Consider the following 13823-nt stretch of genomic DNA (forward strand, 5'->3'; position numbering starts at 1 on the left):
GCAAAGAGTTTGAACATATCATCCACAGTGCATAATATCATCAACAGGTTCAGAGAATCTGGAAGAATCTCTGTGCGTAAGGGTCAAGGCCGGAAAACCATACTGGGTGCCCATGATCGTTGGGCTCTTAGACGGCACTGCATCACATACAGGCACGCTTCTGTATTGGAAATCACAAAATGGGCTCAGGAATATTTCCAGAGAACATTATCTGTGAACACAATTCACCGTGCCATCCACCGTTGCCAGCTAAAACTCTATAGTTCAAAGAAGAAGCCGTATCTAAACATGATCCAGAAGCTCAGACGTCTTCTCTGGGCCAAGGCTCATTTAAAATGGACTGTGGCAAAGTGGAAAGCTGTTCTGTGGTCAGACGAATCAAAATTTGAAGTTCTTTATGGAAATCAGGGACGCCGTGTCATTCGGACTAAAGAGGAGAAGGACGACCCCAGTTGTTATCAGCGCTCAGTTCAGTTCAGAAGCCTGCATCTCTGATGGTATGGGGTTGCATTAGTGCGTGTGGCATGGACAGCTTACACATCTGGAAAGACACCATCAATGCTGAAAGGTATATCCAGGTTCTAGAGCAACATATGCTCCCATCCAGACGACGTCTCTTTCAGGGAAGACCTTGCATTTTCCAACATGACAATGCCAAACCACATACTGCATCAATTACAGCATCATGGCTGCGTAGAAGAAGGGTCCGGGTACTGAACTGGCCAGCCTCCAGTCCAGGGCCCTGTACTACGAAGCGGGTTTTTTGGCTTACCAGGGTAACTTCGAGAGTAACTTGATCACGTGCAGCGTAACTTCCCGATTAACCCATACTACGAAAGTTGGCTATGTTCAAACCGAGGTATGCTGCCATGGTAATTTGCGCTGCATCTCAAACCTGCTCGTCTCAGGTTATGTTCTTGGTTAACCCGAGGTTTCCGATTAACCACACCCTTTTTAAACACCACCTCTCCACCGACATTTCCTCTAGAGACAATGCCAGCGTACCTGGATGACCCGTGCGATATCGGAGCGCAGATTAGAGATGGGATTTATGGCTCTTTGATGGGATCCGCATCTTTGTGATCCGTTCTTTGAAAAGAGCCGTTCAAAAGACTGGCTCATTTGGCTCTTTTTAAATATTTATTCAGTTTTAAGAAGACAGCGTCTAAAGAAGCCAGATCCCTCTGCTTAGACAGTGACATCAATATTTCTGGACATACCTTTTATATAAAGCAACCTAGACTTACATTATTGTAACCCCTAAACGCTCATAAATAACCATTACAAAACAATGAGGGCTTCAATGAATGTCCATGCAGAACGGCTTTTCTGTAAAAAAAAAAAAAAGAACCCACTCAAGAACATAGTTATCAAGAACACAAGAATATTTTATAGAAAAACACTTGTTTTACAAAAATATTTAAGTCTGAGATACAAAATAGATACAACTACAATAAATATAACACAAGAACTAGTTATCACACAAGAACATTTTAATAGAAAAAACAAACTTTCTATATTAAAAATATTGAAATTATAACAAAAATAGATACAACTAAACAGTCAGATAAATAGATAAAGTTATAACAAGAACACAAGATTATTTTAATAGGAAAAAACAAACTTAATGCAAAAAATATATTATTAGAAAAATAGATACAACTAGACAAACAGATAAATAAAATACACAAAAATAGAACAAACAAAATGACGATAGAATAAATTAAATGAACGTCCATGCAAAGTAGTTTTCCCACAATATTATCATTAATATCACACAACAACATTATAAACTATATACAAAACAATTTGAACTATTAGGCAAACAGATAAAACTTGAATAAATGAAAGGCAAATGAATGCTTGCTTGCACGCGCACACACACACCATTATGAATGATGTTTTTATATTTCATTTTCACCTGTTGCCAGGTGCGTTTGGCACTGCTGTTGCCTCTGAAATGTTCACAGGACATACAACTTAGTGAAAGGGACTGAACAGTCAGTCATCCTAATTCATGTGACTCTGTGCACATATCAGCTTAAGTAGGCTACTCCATGAATTTACCATACCAAATTTTATTCAGGATTTTTCGGACATTAAACAAGCTATATATGACTGGGGCCACGTCGAAGGACCATTTTCTGTAACTTGTGATTGATCATGAAGCTTTCTCTCATCCTATACTTCTGTTCTGGAACATGTAGAAGGGAGAATGTACTTACGCATTTACCCGATCGGCAATTCGTTGCCAACATGCTTGCCGCTCCTTATTGGCAGCCGCTGTGTTAGATTTTGCTCTTAATGTTGTTTTGAACTCCTCGTAGCTTTGCATTATAACCGCGCATTCTTCCTCTGTGAAGTACGGCGACCGTGCCATTGTGAACAGTGGTGATTTGCGCTGATAACCTCCCCTTTCATGTGAATGCGCATTAACCCTGATTAGGTTAACACAGGTTCAACAAATCAACTTCATAACTGGCGTCGTAGTACCGTTTAACCCCAAACAAGATAACCAGGTTTTGTCAATCCCGGTTTAGCGGGGGAACCCTGGGTTACTTCTGGGTAGGTTAACCTCCGTTCATAGTACAGGGCCCAGATCTTTCACCCATAGAAAACATTTGGTGCATCATAAAACGGAAGATACAACAAAAAAGACCTAAGACAGTTGAGCAACTAGAATCCTACATTAGACAAGAATGGGTTAACATTCCTATCCCTAAACTTGAGCAACTTGTCTCCTCAGTCCCCAGACGTTTACAGACTGTTGTAAAGAGAAAAGGGGATGTCTCACAGTGGTAAACATGGCCTTGTCCCAACTTTTTTGAGATGTGTTGTTGTCATGAAATTTAAAATCACCTAATTTTTCTCTTTAAATGATCCATTTTCTCAGTTTAAACATTTGATATGTCATCTATGTTCTATTCTGAATAAAATATGGAATTTTGAAACTTCCACATCATTGCATTCCGTTTTTATTTACAATTTGTACTTTGTCCCAACTTTTTTGGAATCGGGGTTGTATTTTGTCCAACCTTGTATTTTTACACATTCATATTCTTGAGCGTTAGAAATGTCAGTGATTATTGGCACTAAGCACAAGTTTGCAGTGTTAGGTTTGTGACCATCGATGAAGAGTAGTGCATGTTACAGATTCTAAATATCACAGTCTCCTGTTCTGCTGCTCATTTACGACCATAAAAAATTCCCATTGAGAACAAATGGGATAAAAATCAGCTTATGACCAAACGAGCAATACCTGCACAATATACACTTACCGACCACTTTATTAGAAACAGCAATACACCTGCTGTTTTATGCAGCCAATCCCTTGACAGCAGCACAACGCATAAAATCATGCAGATACAAATCAAGAGCTTCAGCTAATATTCACTTCAAACATCAGAACGGGAAAAATTGTGATCTCAAAGTGTGTCTTTCACTGTGGCACGGGTGTTGGTTTGAGTATTTCAGAAACTGCTGATCTCCTGGGGTTTTCACACACAACAGTCTCTAGAGTTTACACAGAATGGTGCGAAAACCAAAAAACACCGAGTGAGCAACAGTTCTGTGCGTGGAAATGTCTTGTTGATAAGTGAGGTCAGAAGAAAATGGCCAGTGGTGGGTTTCCCAAAAGCCTCTGAACACTAAGAGTGTCTTAACTAGGAGAGAGAGCATTCATTGTGTTGCTCGCTCTTCCATTTAACTATGATCTTTGTGCTGCGATGCTTTTGGGAAACCCAGGCCAGATTGGTTCGAGCTGCCAGGAAGGATATAGGAACTCATAGCAACTCTTTACAACCACGGTGAGCAGAAAAGCATCTCAGCATTCAACAGCAGAAGACCACATTGGGTTCCACTCCTGCCAGCCAAGAACAGGAATCTTAGAGTCAAGAACAAGTTGCTATTAAAGTGGCCGGTGAGTGTATAAGCCTGTTATGCTTGCACATTGTTGAAAGTATAACCTGAACTATTAGCAGCAATCTTGTTTCTCATTTTCATCATCAAGTCTATTTAAACTGAAAATTAATTACCAAACATTGCTTTTATTCCATACATGCCACTTACCGCAATCAGGCTTGCCACGAACCCGTGACCCAGTTATCTCAGTGCCATGTAGGTCGACACACCAACATTCTGCTCTGCTCTGGTCACACTGTAGCTTTCTGTAGTAGCCATCTTCATCACAGCTCGGGATGAACATACCTGCATACACAGAAATACCCATTTCCTCTGTACTGTTGTTGGAGCATGGAGTCAGCTATACAAATGCACAATTCATGTATGGGCAATTCCACGAAATAGTCAACCCAAGAGGTGAAAATTCATTCATTCATTCATTATCTCTAGCCGCTTTATCCTTCTACAGGGTCGCAGGCAAGCTGGAGCCTATCCCAGCTGACTACGGGCAAAAGGCGGGGTACACCCTGGACAAGTCGTCAGGTCATCACAGGGCTGACACATAGACACAGACAACCATTCACACTCACGGTCAATTTAGAGTCACCAGTTAACCTAACCTGCATGTCTTTGGACTGTGGGGGAAACCGGAGCACCCGGAGGAAACCCACACGGACAACATGCAAACTCCACACAGAAAGGCCCTCGCCGGCCACGGGGCTCGAACCCAGGACCTTCTTGCTGTGAGGCGACAGCGCTAACCACTACACCACCGTGCTGCTCTCATTTTGTATATATGGTGTTAAATTTGATTGTATTAGTAATGATTGGTTCATTCACTGCAGTCAATATTTTTGTGCTGAACTCATGTCACATGACTGGCAGCCATTTTGAAATTGGCAGATCCAAGCACATACTTTAAACCCAAAACTAACAGACACAAAGAAGCACTCAAACTGCTGTCAAAAGTCCCCACCAGGTAAGTTAAACTGCGTTTTATATCAAATGGACCTTATTCTTTACATTTCCATGAAAAAATTGATTCCATTGAGTATCACAGCTTTGGGGCCTTTTAGATCTAACAAGTAGCTTTGTTCACTGATTGATATTATGACTAAGAAAGAGAAAATTACAACATTTCATCTCTCTCTCTGTACATCAGATCAGATGTAAATTTGGAAAGTGTTGCGTCAGTTACCAAGAATGTTGCGTCAGTTACTGTACATTCCATGATCTCAACTGTCAGTTCGAAACATTTTCCATAGTTTATTTCTTTCATTGTATACTATGGCATGTTAAACGCAAAGTTGGAAAAAATGTTCAGAAAATTGCAACAAGTTTCACAGAAATTGGCGTTTTTTACTTGTGTGTTCACAGTTGTCGAATTCTCCAAGTTGCGTTAGTTACCAATGCTATCTGCATGCCACTAAATAAATTATTCATATCTGGGAAAAACTCTGTGTTGTCCAAGATGGCCTTTGGGCCTTAAGTCATCATACATTTGTTTGAGTTTGCTCTTTCTATAACCAGCCACACAGTTTAATTTTAAACCCTCTGAATGTTGCGTCAGTTACCCGTGGAATTGCCCTTATACAGCGGTCTATATTAGTGATTAATGTTGAACAGTGATGCTGATTAGAAAGAACTTATAAAAAGACAAGAAAGCTTCGCAGCTAAAGAAAGACTCTTCCAGTTACAGTGGGGCAAAAAAGTACTTAGTCAGTCACCAATTGTGCAAGTTCTCCCACTTAAAAAGATGAGAGAGGCCTGTAATTTTCATCATAGGTATACCTCAACTATGAGAGACAAAATGAGAAAAAAATCCAGAAAATCACATTGTCTGATTTTTAATGAATTTATTTGCAAATTATGGTGGAAAATAAGCATTTGGTCAATAACAAAAAGTTCATCTCAGTACTTTGTTATATACCCTTTGTTGGCAATGACAGAGGTCAAACGTTTTCTGTAAGTCTTCACAAGGTTTTCACACACTGTTGCTGTTATTTTGGCCCATTCCTCCATGCAGATCTCCTCTAGAGCAGTGATGTTTTGGGGCTGTCGCTGGGCAACACGGACTTTCAACTCCCTCCAAAGATTTTCTATGGGGTTGAGATCTGGAGACTGGCTAGGCCACTCCAGGACCTTGAAATGCTTCTTACGAAGCCACTCCTTCGTTGCCCGGGCGGTGTGTTTGGGATCATTGTCATGCTGAAAGACCCAGCCACATTTCATCTTCAATGCCCTTGCTGATGGAAGGAGGTTTTCACTCAAAATCTCACGATACATGGCCCCATTCATTCTTTCCTTTACACGGATCAGTCGTCCTGGTCCCTTTGCAGAAAAACAGCCCCAAAGCATGATGTTTCCACCCCCATGCTTCACAGTAGGTATGGTGTTCTTTGGATGCAACTCAGCATTCTTTCCCCTCCAAACATGACAAGTTGAGTTTTTACCAAAAAGTTCTATTTTGGTTTCATCTGACCATATGACATTCTCCCAATCCTCTTCTGGATCATCCAAATGCTCTCTAGCAAACTTCAGACGGGCCTGGACATGTACTGGCTTAAGCAGGGGGACACGCCTGGCACTGCAGGATTTGAGACCCTGGCGGCGTAGTGTGTTACTGATGGTAGCCTTTGTTACTTTGGCCCCAGCTCTCTGCAGGTCATTCACTAGGTCCCCCCGTGTGGTTCTGGGATTTTTGCTCACCGTTCTTGTGATCATTTTGACCCCACGGGGTGAGATCTTGCGTGGAGCACCAGATCGAGGGAGATTATCAGTGGTCTTGAATGTCTTCCATTTTCTAATAATTGCTCCCACGGTTGATTTCTTCACACCAAGCTGCTTACCTACTGCAGATTCAGTCTTCCCAGCCTGGTGCAGGTCTACAATTTTGTTTCTGGTGTCCTTTGACAGCTCTTTGGTCTTGGCCATAGTGGAGTTTGGAGTGTGACTGTTTGAGGTTGTGGACAGGTGTCTTTTATACTGATAACGAGTTCAAACAGGTGCCATTAATACAGGTAACAAGTGGAGGACAGAGGAGCCTCTTAAAGAAGAATTTACAGGTCTGTGAGAGCCAGAAATCTTGCTTGTTTGTAGGTGACCAAATACCTATTTTACCGAGGAATTTACCAATTAATTCATTAAAAATCCTACAATGTGATTTCCTGGATTCTTTCCCCCCATTCTGTCTCTCATAGTTGAAGTGTACCTATGATGAAAATTACAGGCCTCTCTCATCTTTTTAAGTGGGAGAACTTGCACAATTGGTGGCTGACTAAATACTTTTTTGCCCCACTGTATTTCCTGTTGATGGCCTGCACTTAGAGCAGGTGGTGGTGGTGGTGGTTTGTTCTCAGCTGATAGCACACTGTTACGGTCACTGTGTCATTTAGTACAAAAACTGTTTGGTTTCAAGGCAGAAGTATGAAGGAAAATGTACATTTTCATGTAAAATGTGATTTCAACTCATAGGTTTTTCACTGGCTATAAATTGAATAGAATTTCTGTAGGACAGGAAGATGTCACTTCTCTGTCTTCTGTACAAGGATGGACACTTAAACCAGTGACAGCATGATGACTGGTTCACTGTTTACGCCTCCCGAGGGGACGTCTGTCATAAAACACATTCTCTCTACGTTACAGCTCAATGCAGGTGTCTTATGCACCAGATAAGACAGAATGAAAGAGGGAGGGATATCATATGGCAGGGCGATGAGGAGATACTGTGAAACACAGACCAAGGGAGTGAGAGAATACTAAAATATCCACCTGATAATTGTAAATAATAATAATAATAATAATAATAATAAATTATTATAAGCATATTTAAAATGATAGACACTATAAGTAATATATTAAATAAGTACATTTTTCATCTAGATTTAAAAAACAGTGTACTTTATAGTTCAATATATAGGGTTTAATTTTCCCCCTGTTCACTGGCGTACTATTTCCGAGTTTAATGGAAATTTTAAAAAAAGTCTTCCTCCAGCTGAGCTATACATGCACACGTACAAGCACAAAATGCCTCTGGGAAATGTTAAGCTTCTCTCTATCTCTCATTCTCTTTTTAGACTGCCCCATAATCCAAGTATAATTAGCAGTAAAATCATAACAGTGGCCAGAAATCTAGCTCATCAAGCCCCAACTGTACCTTCCGCTGCCCTCTTCCAGAAATTACACAATTACGCGATACACACATGCTGCAGACATACATGTGCACATGATTATAATTTATGATGTACCTGGTTTTCTCTTGGCTACCTCCTTCACTTGGAGTCTCTCAATCTCAGCCAGACAGGGGGGCTCTAAAGGACAGAAGAGCCATCTCAAATGGTCCAAAATCAAACTGTCTCAATTGCCAAAACAATTTTTGCATATCTCCACAGCATCATAATAAAAGCGTATTCAAAAATGGGAGAATAATATCTCCTTCGAATCAACTCACTCTCTCTCCAGAAGCAGAGACACCACTCAGCCGTGGAAACCTTGCCATCGCGGTACGAGTCGCATGAGTTGAAAAACGGTCTGATACAGACCTCATACTTCTCCAGGTTTATAGCAGCCAGCTCAGAATGGTCCAGGTAGAGGTCATTACTGGTGTCCAGCTTGGAGAACATCCAGCCAATCGAGTCCTTGCAGCCTGCCACCAAGTTCTTCTCAAACACTGCAGAAGGAGTAGGAGGAGATCATTTCCTGTATGTGTGTACAATAAACTAACGAATCCACGTGTGTGTATTATCACTGAGAGATAAAGTATGCATTGTTACTAACCTGAAGCTGTTCCTGATCCCTGTCTGCCAGAGCTGCTCATTTTCGCATTGCCATGGAGAAGCTGGAACCAATCCCTGAGCCTGTCCCCCAAATCTGCCAAGTCCTGACCTGTGCAGCTCTCTGTAGAGAAAAAGGGGAGAGAGAGAGAGAGAGAGAGAGAGAGAGAGAGAGAATCTATTCAAGTTTATTTGTATAGCATGTCACAAATGACATTTTGAAGAAATCCAGGCATAGACCCCCAGTGAACAAGACAGAAGCATAAGTGAAAAGCAAAAACTCCCTGAAACAACACAAGGTTGTTTTGTTGACAGGAAACAAACTCAAAACCCATACTCTTCTGGGCAAAATTAAAAAAGAAAACAGAAAAAACAGACAGAAGAAAGAAATGAAAGGCAATGGCCCTCATTTGTCAATCTACCAAAGAACACAGTGCAGATTCGAGTGGAGAAATCATTGTACGACAAGGTTCACATGTGATTCATAAAACATTCGTATCTCGCCAATCACAGCGCAAGAACGATCAGGCGTTGATAAATATAGCGGCTGAAAACCATCACATAAATGATAATGCCCCTAAATAGTCTCGGGTTAGAGGCTGTGCCCCTAGACTTGACGACATGGAGAGGCGTAATATGGCCAAGAAGAGAAACTTCTCCGCCCTCAAAACAGAAGCTCTAACGTCAACAATAGAAATCCAGCTGATGTTTGAATATTTAAATACATCTGCGATATTACATACATTACAGGCATTTAGCAGACGCTCTTATCCAGAGTGACATACAACATACCCAGAACAGCCTGGGGAGCACTTGGGGGTTAGGTGTCTTGTTCAAGGGCACTTCAGTCATTCCTGCTGGTCCAGGGAATTGAACCAGAGACCATTTGGTCCCAAAGCTGCATCTCTAACCTTTAGGCCATGGTTTCCCCATATATAGTCTCATCTAGCCGCTTTATCCTGTTCTACAGGGTCGCAGGCAAGCTGGAGCCTATCCCAGCTGACTACGGGCGAAAGGCAGGGTACACCCTAGACAAGTCGCCAGGTCATCACAGGGCTGACACATAGACACAGACAACCATTCACACTCACATTCACACCTACGGTCAATTTAGAGTCACCAGTTAACCTAACCTGCATGTCTTTGGACTGTGGGGGAAACCGGAGCACCCGGAGGAAACCCACACAGACACGGGGAGAACATGCAAACTCCACACAGAAAGGCCCTCGCCGGCCACGGGGCTCGAACCCGGACCTTCTTGCTGTGAGGTGACAGCGCTAACCACTACACCACCGTGCCGCCCCGTACTCTAATATAGTAGCTCATCTCATCATCTCTAGCTGCTTTATCCTTCTACAGGGTCGCAGGCAAGCTGGAGCCTATCCCAGCTGACTACGGGCAAAAGGCGGGGTACACCCTGGACAAGTCACCAGGTCATCACAGGGCTGACACATAGACACAGACAACCATTCACACTCACATTCACACCTACGGTCAATTTAGAGTCACCAGTTAACCTAACCTGCATGTCTTTGGACTGTGGGGGAAACCGGAGCACCCGGAGGAAACCCACGCAGACACGGGGAGAACATGTAAACTCCACACAGAAAGGCCCTCGCCGGCCCCGGGGCTCGAACCCAGGACCTTCTTGCTGTGAGGCGACAGCGCTAACCACTACACCACCGTGCCGCCCTCTTAATATAGTAGCTTATATTGCAAATCTTTACACGTAGGTGAATGGGGGGGACAAACAAACAAAACGATCAGATCTCAAACCACCAAAATTAAACAGTTGTGGAGTTTCTTTATTTCCTCATTTTAATGATGTTTCAGATCAGTCAGAACCAAGCACCAGTAGTGTTCAGCCTTCGGCTCGACAAAGCAGCCTGGAGCACCGTGAGCTGTGAGACGGAGCACGCGTCCCCTCCGCCCCCTGTGCTGTCACACCACCACCCTGGATGCCTTAAAACGGAATGAAAGCGACTTAATAGCCACTTGTCACTCTCCATTAAAAAAAAATCCCCTGAGCTCCCAAAAACACCTCCTCACGTCTGAGATGTGCAGGGGTCTTCTAACAGAGCCAGACATACCATTGCCGAGATCTAAAGCCAGCTCTCTCTAAACAGGTGACTGAATAAGCATCTAACCTATCACAGTGCAAATCGGCATGGCTTTTAATTGTTTATTTGTAATTATGTCACCAGTAGCCTAGCCTAACAAGTAGGCTTTCTCAAAATGAAAGAGAAAGTAATCTTACACCAAAAAAAAAAAATTAAGCCCCTAAATTGCAAACAATTTGAAAACATCTAGTTAGCCTACACTACCGTTCAAAAGTTTGGGGTCACTTTGAAATGTCCTTATTTTTGAAAGAAAAGCACTGTTCTTTTCAATGAAGATCACTTTAAACTAATCAGAAACCCACTCTATACATTGCTAATGTGGTAAATGACTATTCTAGCTGCAAATGTCTGGTTTTTGGTGCAATATCTCCATAGGTGTATAGAGGCCCATTTCCAGCAACTCTCACTCCAGTGTTCTAATGGTACAATGTGTTTGCTCATTGCCTCAGAAGGCTAATGGATGATTAGAAAACCCTTGTACAATCATGTTAGCACAGCTGAAAACAGTTGAGCTCTTTAGAGAAGCTATAAAACTGACCTTCCTTTGAGCAGATTGAGTTTCTGGAGCATCACATTTGTGGGGTCGATTAAATGCTCAAAATGGCCAGAAAAATGTCTTGACTATATTTTCTATTCATTTTACAACTTATGGTGGTAAATAAAAGTGTGACTTTTCATGGAAAACACAAAATTGTCTGGGTGACCCCAAACTTTTGAACGGTAGTGTATGTTAGGGATATATGACGTAGTTGATTAGGCCTTTATAAAATAACATTTTGCTATACGCTACATAGTTAAGTGATGAATATGTGGCTGTGTATGCTTAGACGCCAGTCAGAATATATGGTCTAATAACAATTCTCCACTCAGCCACATTTATTGTACTATGCTGCACCGCACATCCACACTGACTCGAAAACTTTTATACATGAGGTAAGACTTGATGTGAAATTTGATCATAGCCTACGCTCATGTCCATGTTGATAAATGCAGATCTTTGTGTGGAAATAACTGTACGCCTGGTTTTCTGTTGTAGGTTCGTTTTGTACAGTATACAAGGGCCACTATACAGATATCTTTATAAAAATATCACCTTCCTTGGACCTTTCCACATCTTGTAGTATTACGTCCTGGAATTGAAATGGATTTACAGTACTAAGGATTACATGTCATGAATTTATTAGCTAATCAGTAGAAGTCGTCAATATTGAGTGATCAGCCAGAAAAATGGGCACTCAGGTCATTACTGTACACAGTGCATTTGTCTGTAATTTAAAGCTCAATATCAGGAAAAGCGAAGATTAATCTGAATTCCACCACTTGTCTTCTTCACTTTACCTGAAATTCTGTATATTCTGACTTTTATTCTGTCAAAATTCTGTATATTCTTTATGTGCTTGACTTTTTGAAGATGATAAATAGTGCAAAAGAATCATCTGCTTCTGCTGGCAAGGCTAGTAGACTGTGGTGGCGTTTTATATTTAGAAAATGTGGATATTATCCAGCCTAGCATGCAGGATCTAAAACTACAGAGTTACATTAATTACATTGTTCACAAAGGAAATGGGATGGCACAGTGGTGTAGTGGTTAGCACTGTTGCCTCACAGCAAGAAGGTCTGGGTTCGAGCCCCGTGGCCGGTGAGGGCCTTTCTGTGTGGAGTTTGCATGTTCTCCCCGTGTCCGCGTGGGTTTCCTCCGGGTGCTCCGGTTTCCCCCACAGTCCAAAGACATGCAGGTTAGGTTAACTGGTGGCTCTAAATTGACCGTAGGTGTGAATGTGAGTGTGAATGGTTGTCTGTGTCTGTATGTCAGCCCTGTGATGACCTGGCGACTTGTCCAGGGTGTACCCCGCCTCTCACCCGTAGTCAGCTGGGATAGGCTCCAGCTTGCCTGCGACCCTGTACAGGATAAGCGGCTACAGATGATGGATGGACAAAGGAAATGTAAGATTAATAGCAATGGACACTGTAAAAGTTAACACCAACGAACAACATACTGTGTTTCTGTGCTTCTGAAGAAACTTGTAGTGTGTGTGTGTATGTTCCGTCACTATACCTTCACATAAAGCCATTTGACAACATTTTCCACACGTACCATCACCTTGCGGGACTTTGGCTCAAGATGATAATATATTTATTTATTTATTTATTTATTTATTTAAAAAGTCTCTCGGCATGTGACATACAGGATCTCTGAATTTTAAACTGATCTGTCTCACAAAAAGACACTATAAAAACAGCACAATAAAAGAGGTTATAGGATATAAATCATCATATAATAAAGAACACTAACAGTGACAGATGGATCTTACTTGTATGCAATACGAAACATGTTCCGAAAATATAAACGATACATTTTAAATGTTGCCCATTTGCTTTTACACACTTACAATAACTCAACAACAGCAATAATGTATACAACCTTACATTAGTCTGTGTGTGTGTTCACCTGGTTTGGAAACAGAAGGTGTTTCTGTCTCAAGTTTTTGAACAGGCTCATTAACACATGGACAGGGTCCTGCACACTTAACAGCTAGCGTTTTACCACTCAAACATGCCTGCTGCTCCAGCTTACACTGAGAGAGAGAGAGAGAGAGAGAGAGAGAGAGAGATATTGAAATAAAACGATGCTTTCTTGTACTTCATTGCTAATATATCATCAATTTATAATTATGAATATATTATGTATAGATATACGTTAATTATACAAAGTATACATTAAGTATACAAATATAAGCATACATTAATTCCTAAAATATATATAACATCTTTGTATAGTGCACAACACATATCATTAACATTAAATGATGTTCGTATATGGGTCTGTCTCAGAAACTGGGTACTGTGGGGGAACCCCACTAAATATACTCACAGTCAATAAATTATACGGTTTTGAACGGTGATGTTGGTTTTAATTTGAAATAAAATGATGAAAGAAATAATACAGATAAAACTAAATCTTTGATGCGAATACTCTATTCAGAATTTGGCAAAAATTCTGCAAATTTGTGGAAAAATGGCGGCTTGATCT

General features: G+C 41.4%; 1 protein-coding gene across 2 annotated transcripts in view; it reads right to left on the reverse strand.

Annotated features, from left to right (window-relative positions):
* Positions 1-13823, reverse strand: part of LOC132898508 (testican-2-like) — a 117760-nt gene that overhangs the window by 4094 nt on the left and 99843 nt on the right. For both annotated transcript variants that reach the window (XM_060940171.1, XM_060940172.1), the window contains 5 exons: positions 13242-13368; positions 8677-8796; positions 8351-8569; positions 8148-8210; positions 4069-4206 (listed from right to left, as the gene is read on the reverse strand). In XM_060940171.1, the coding sequence (XP_060796154.1) occupies positions 4069-4206; positions 8148-8210; positions 8351-8569; positions 8677-8796; positions 13242-13368 (667 nt within the window). The remainder of the gene's footprint in view (positions 1-4068; positions 4207-8147; positions 8211-8350; positions 8570-8676; positions 8797-13241; positions 13369-13823) is intronic.

Source organism: Neoarius graeffei, chromosome 14 (assembly GCF_027579695.1).
Source record: "Neoarius graeffei isolate fNeoGra1 chromosome 14, fNeoGra1.pri, whole genome shotgun sequence".
Classification (NCBI taxonomy): domain Eukaryota; kingdom Metazoa; phylum Chordata; class Actinopteri; order Siluriformes; family Ariidae; genus Neoarius; species Neoarius graeffei.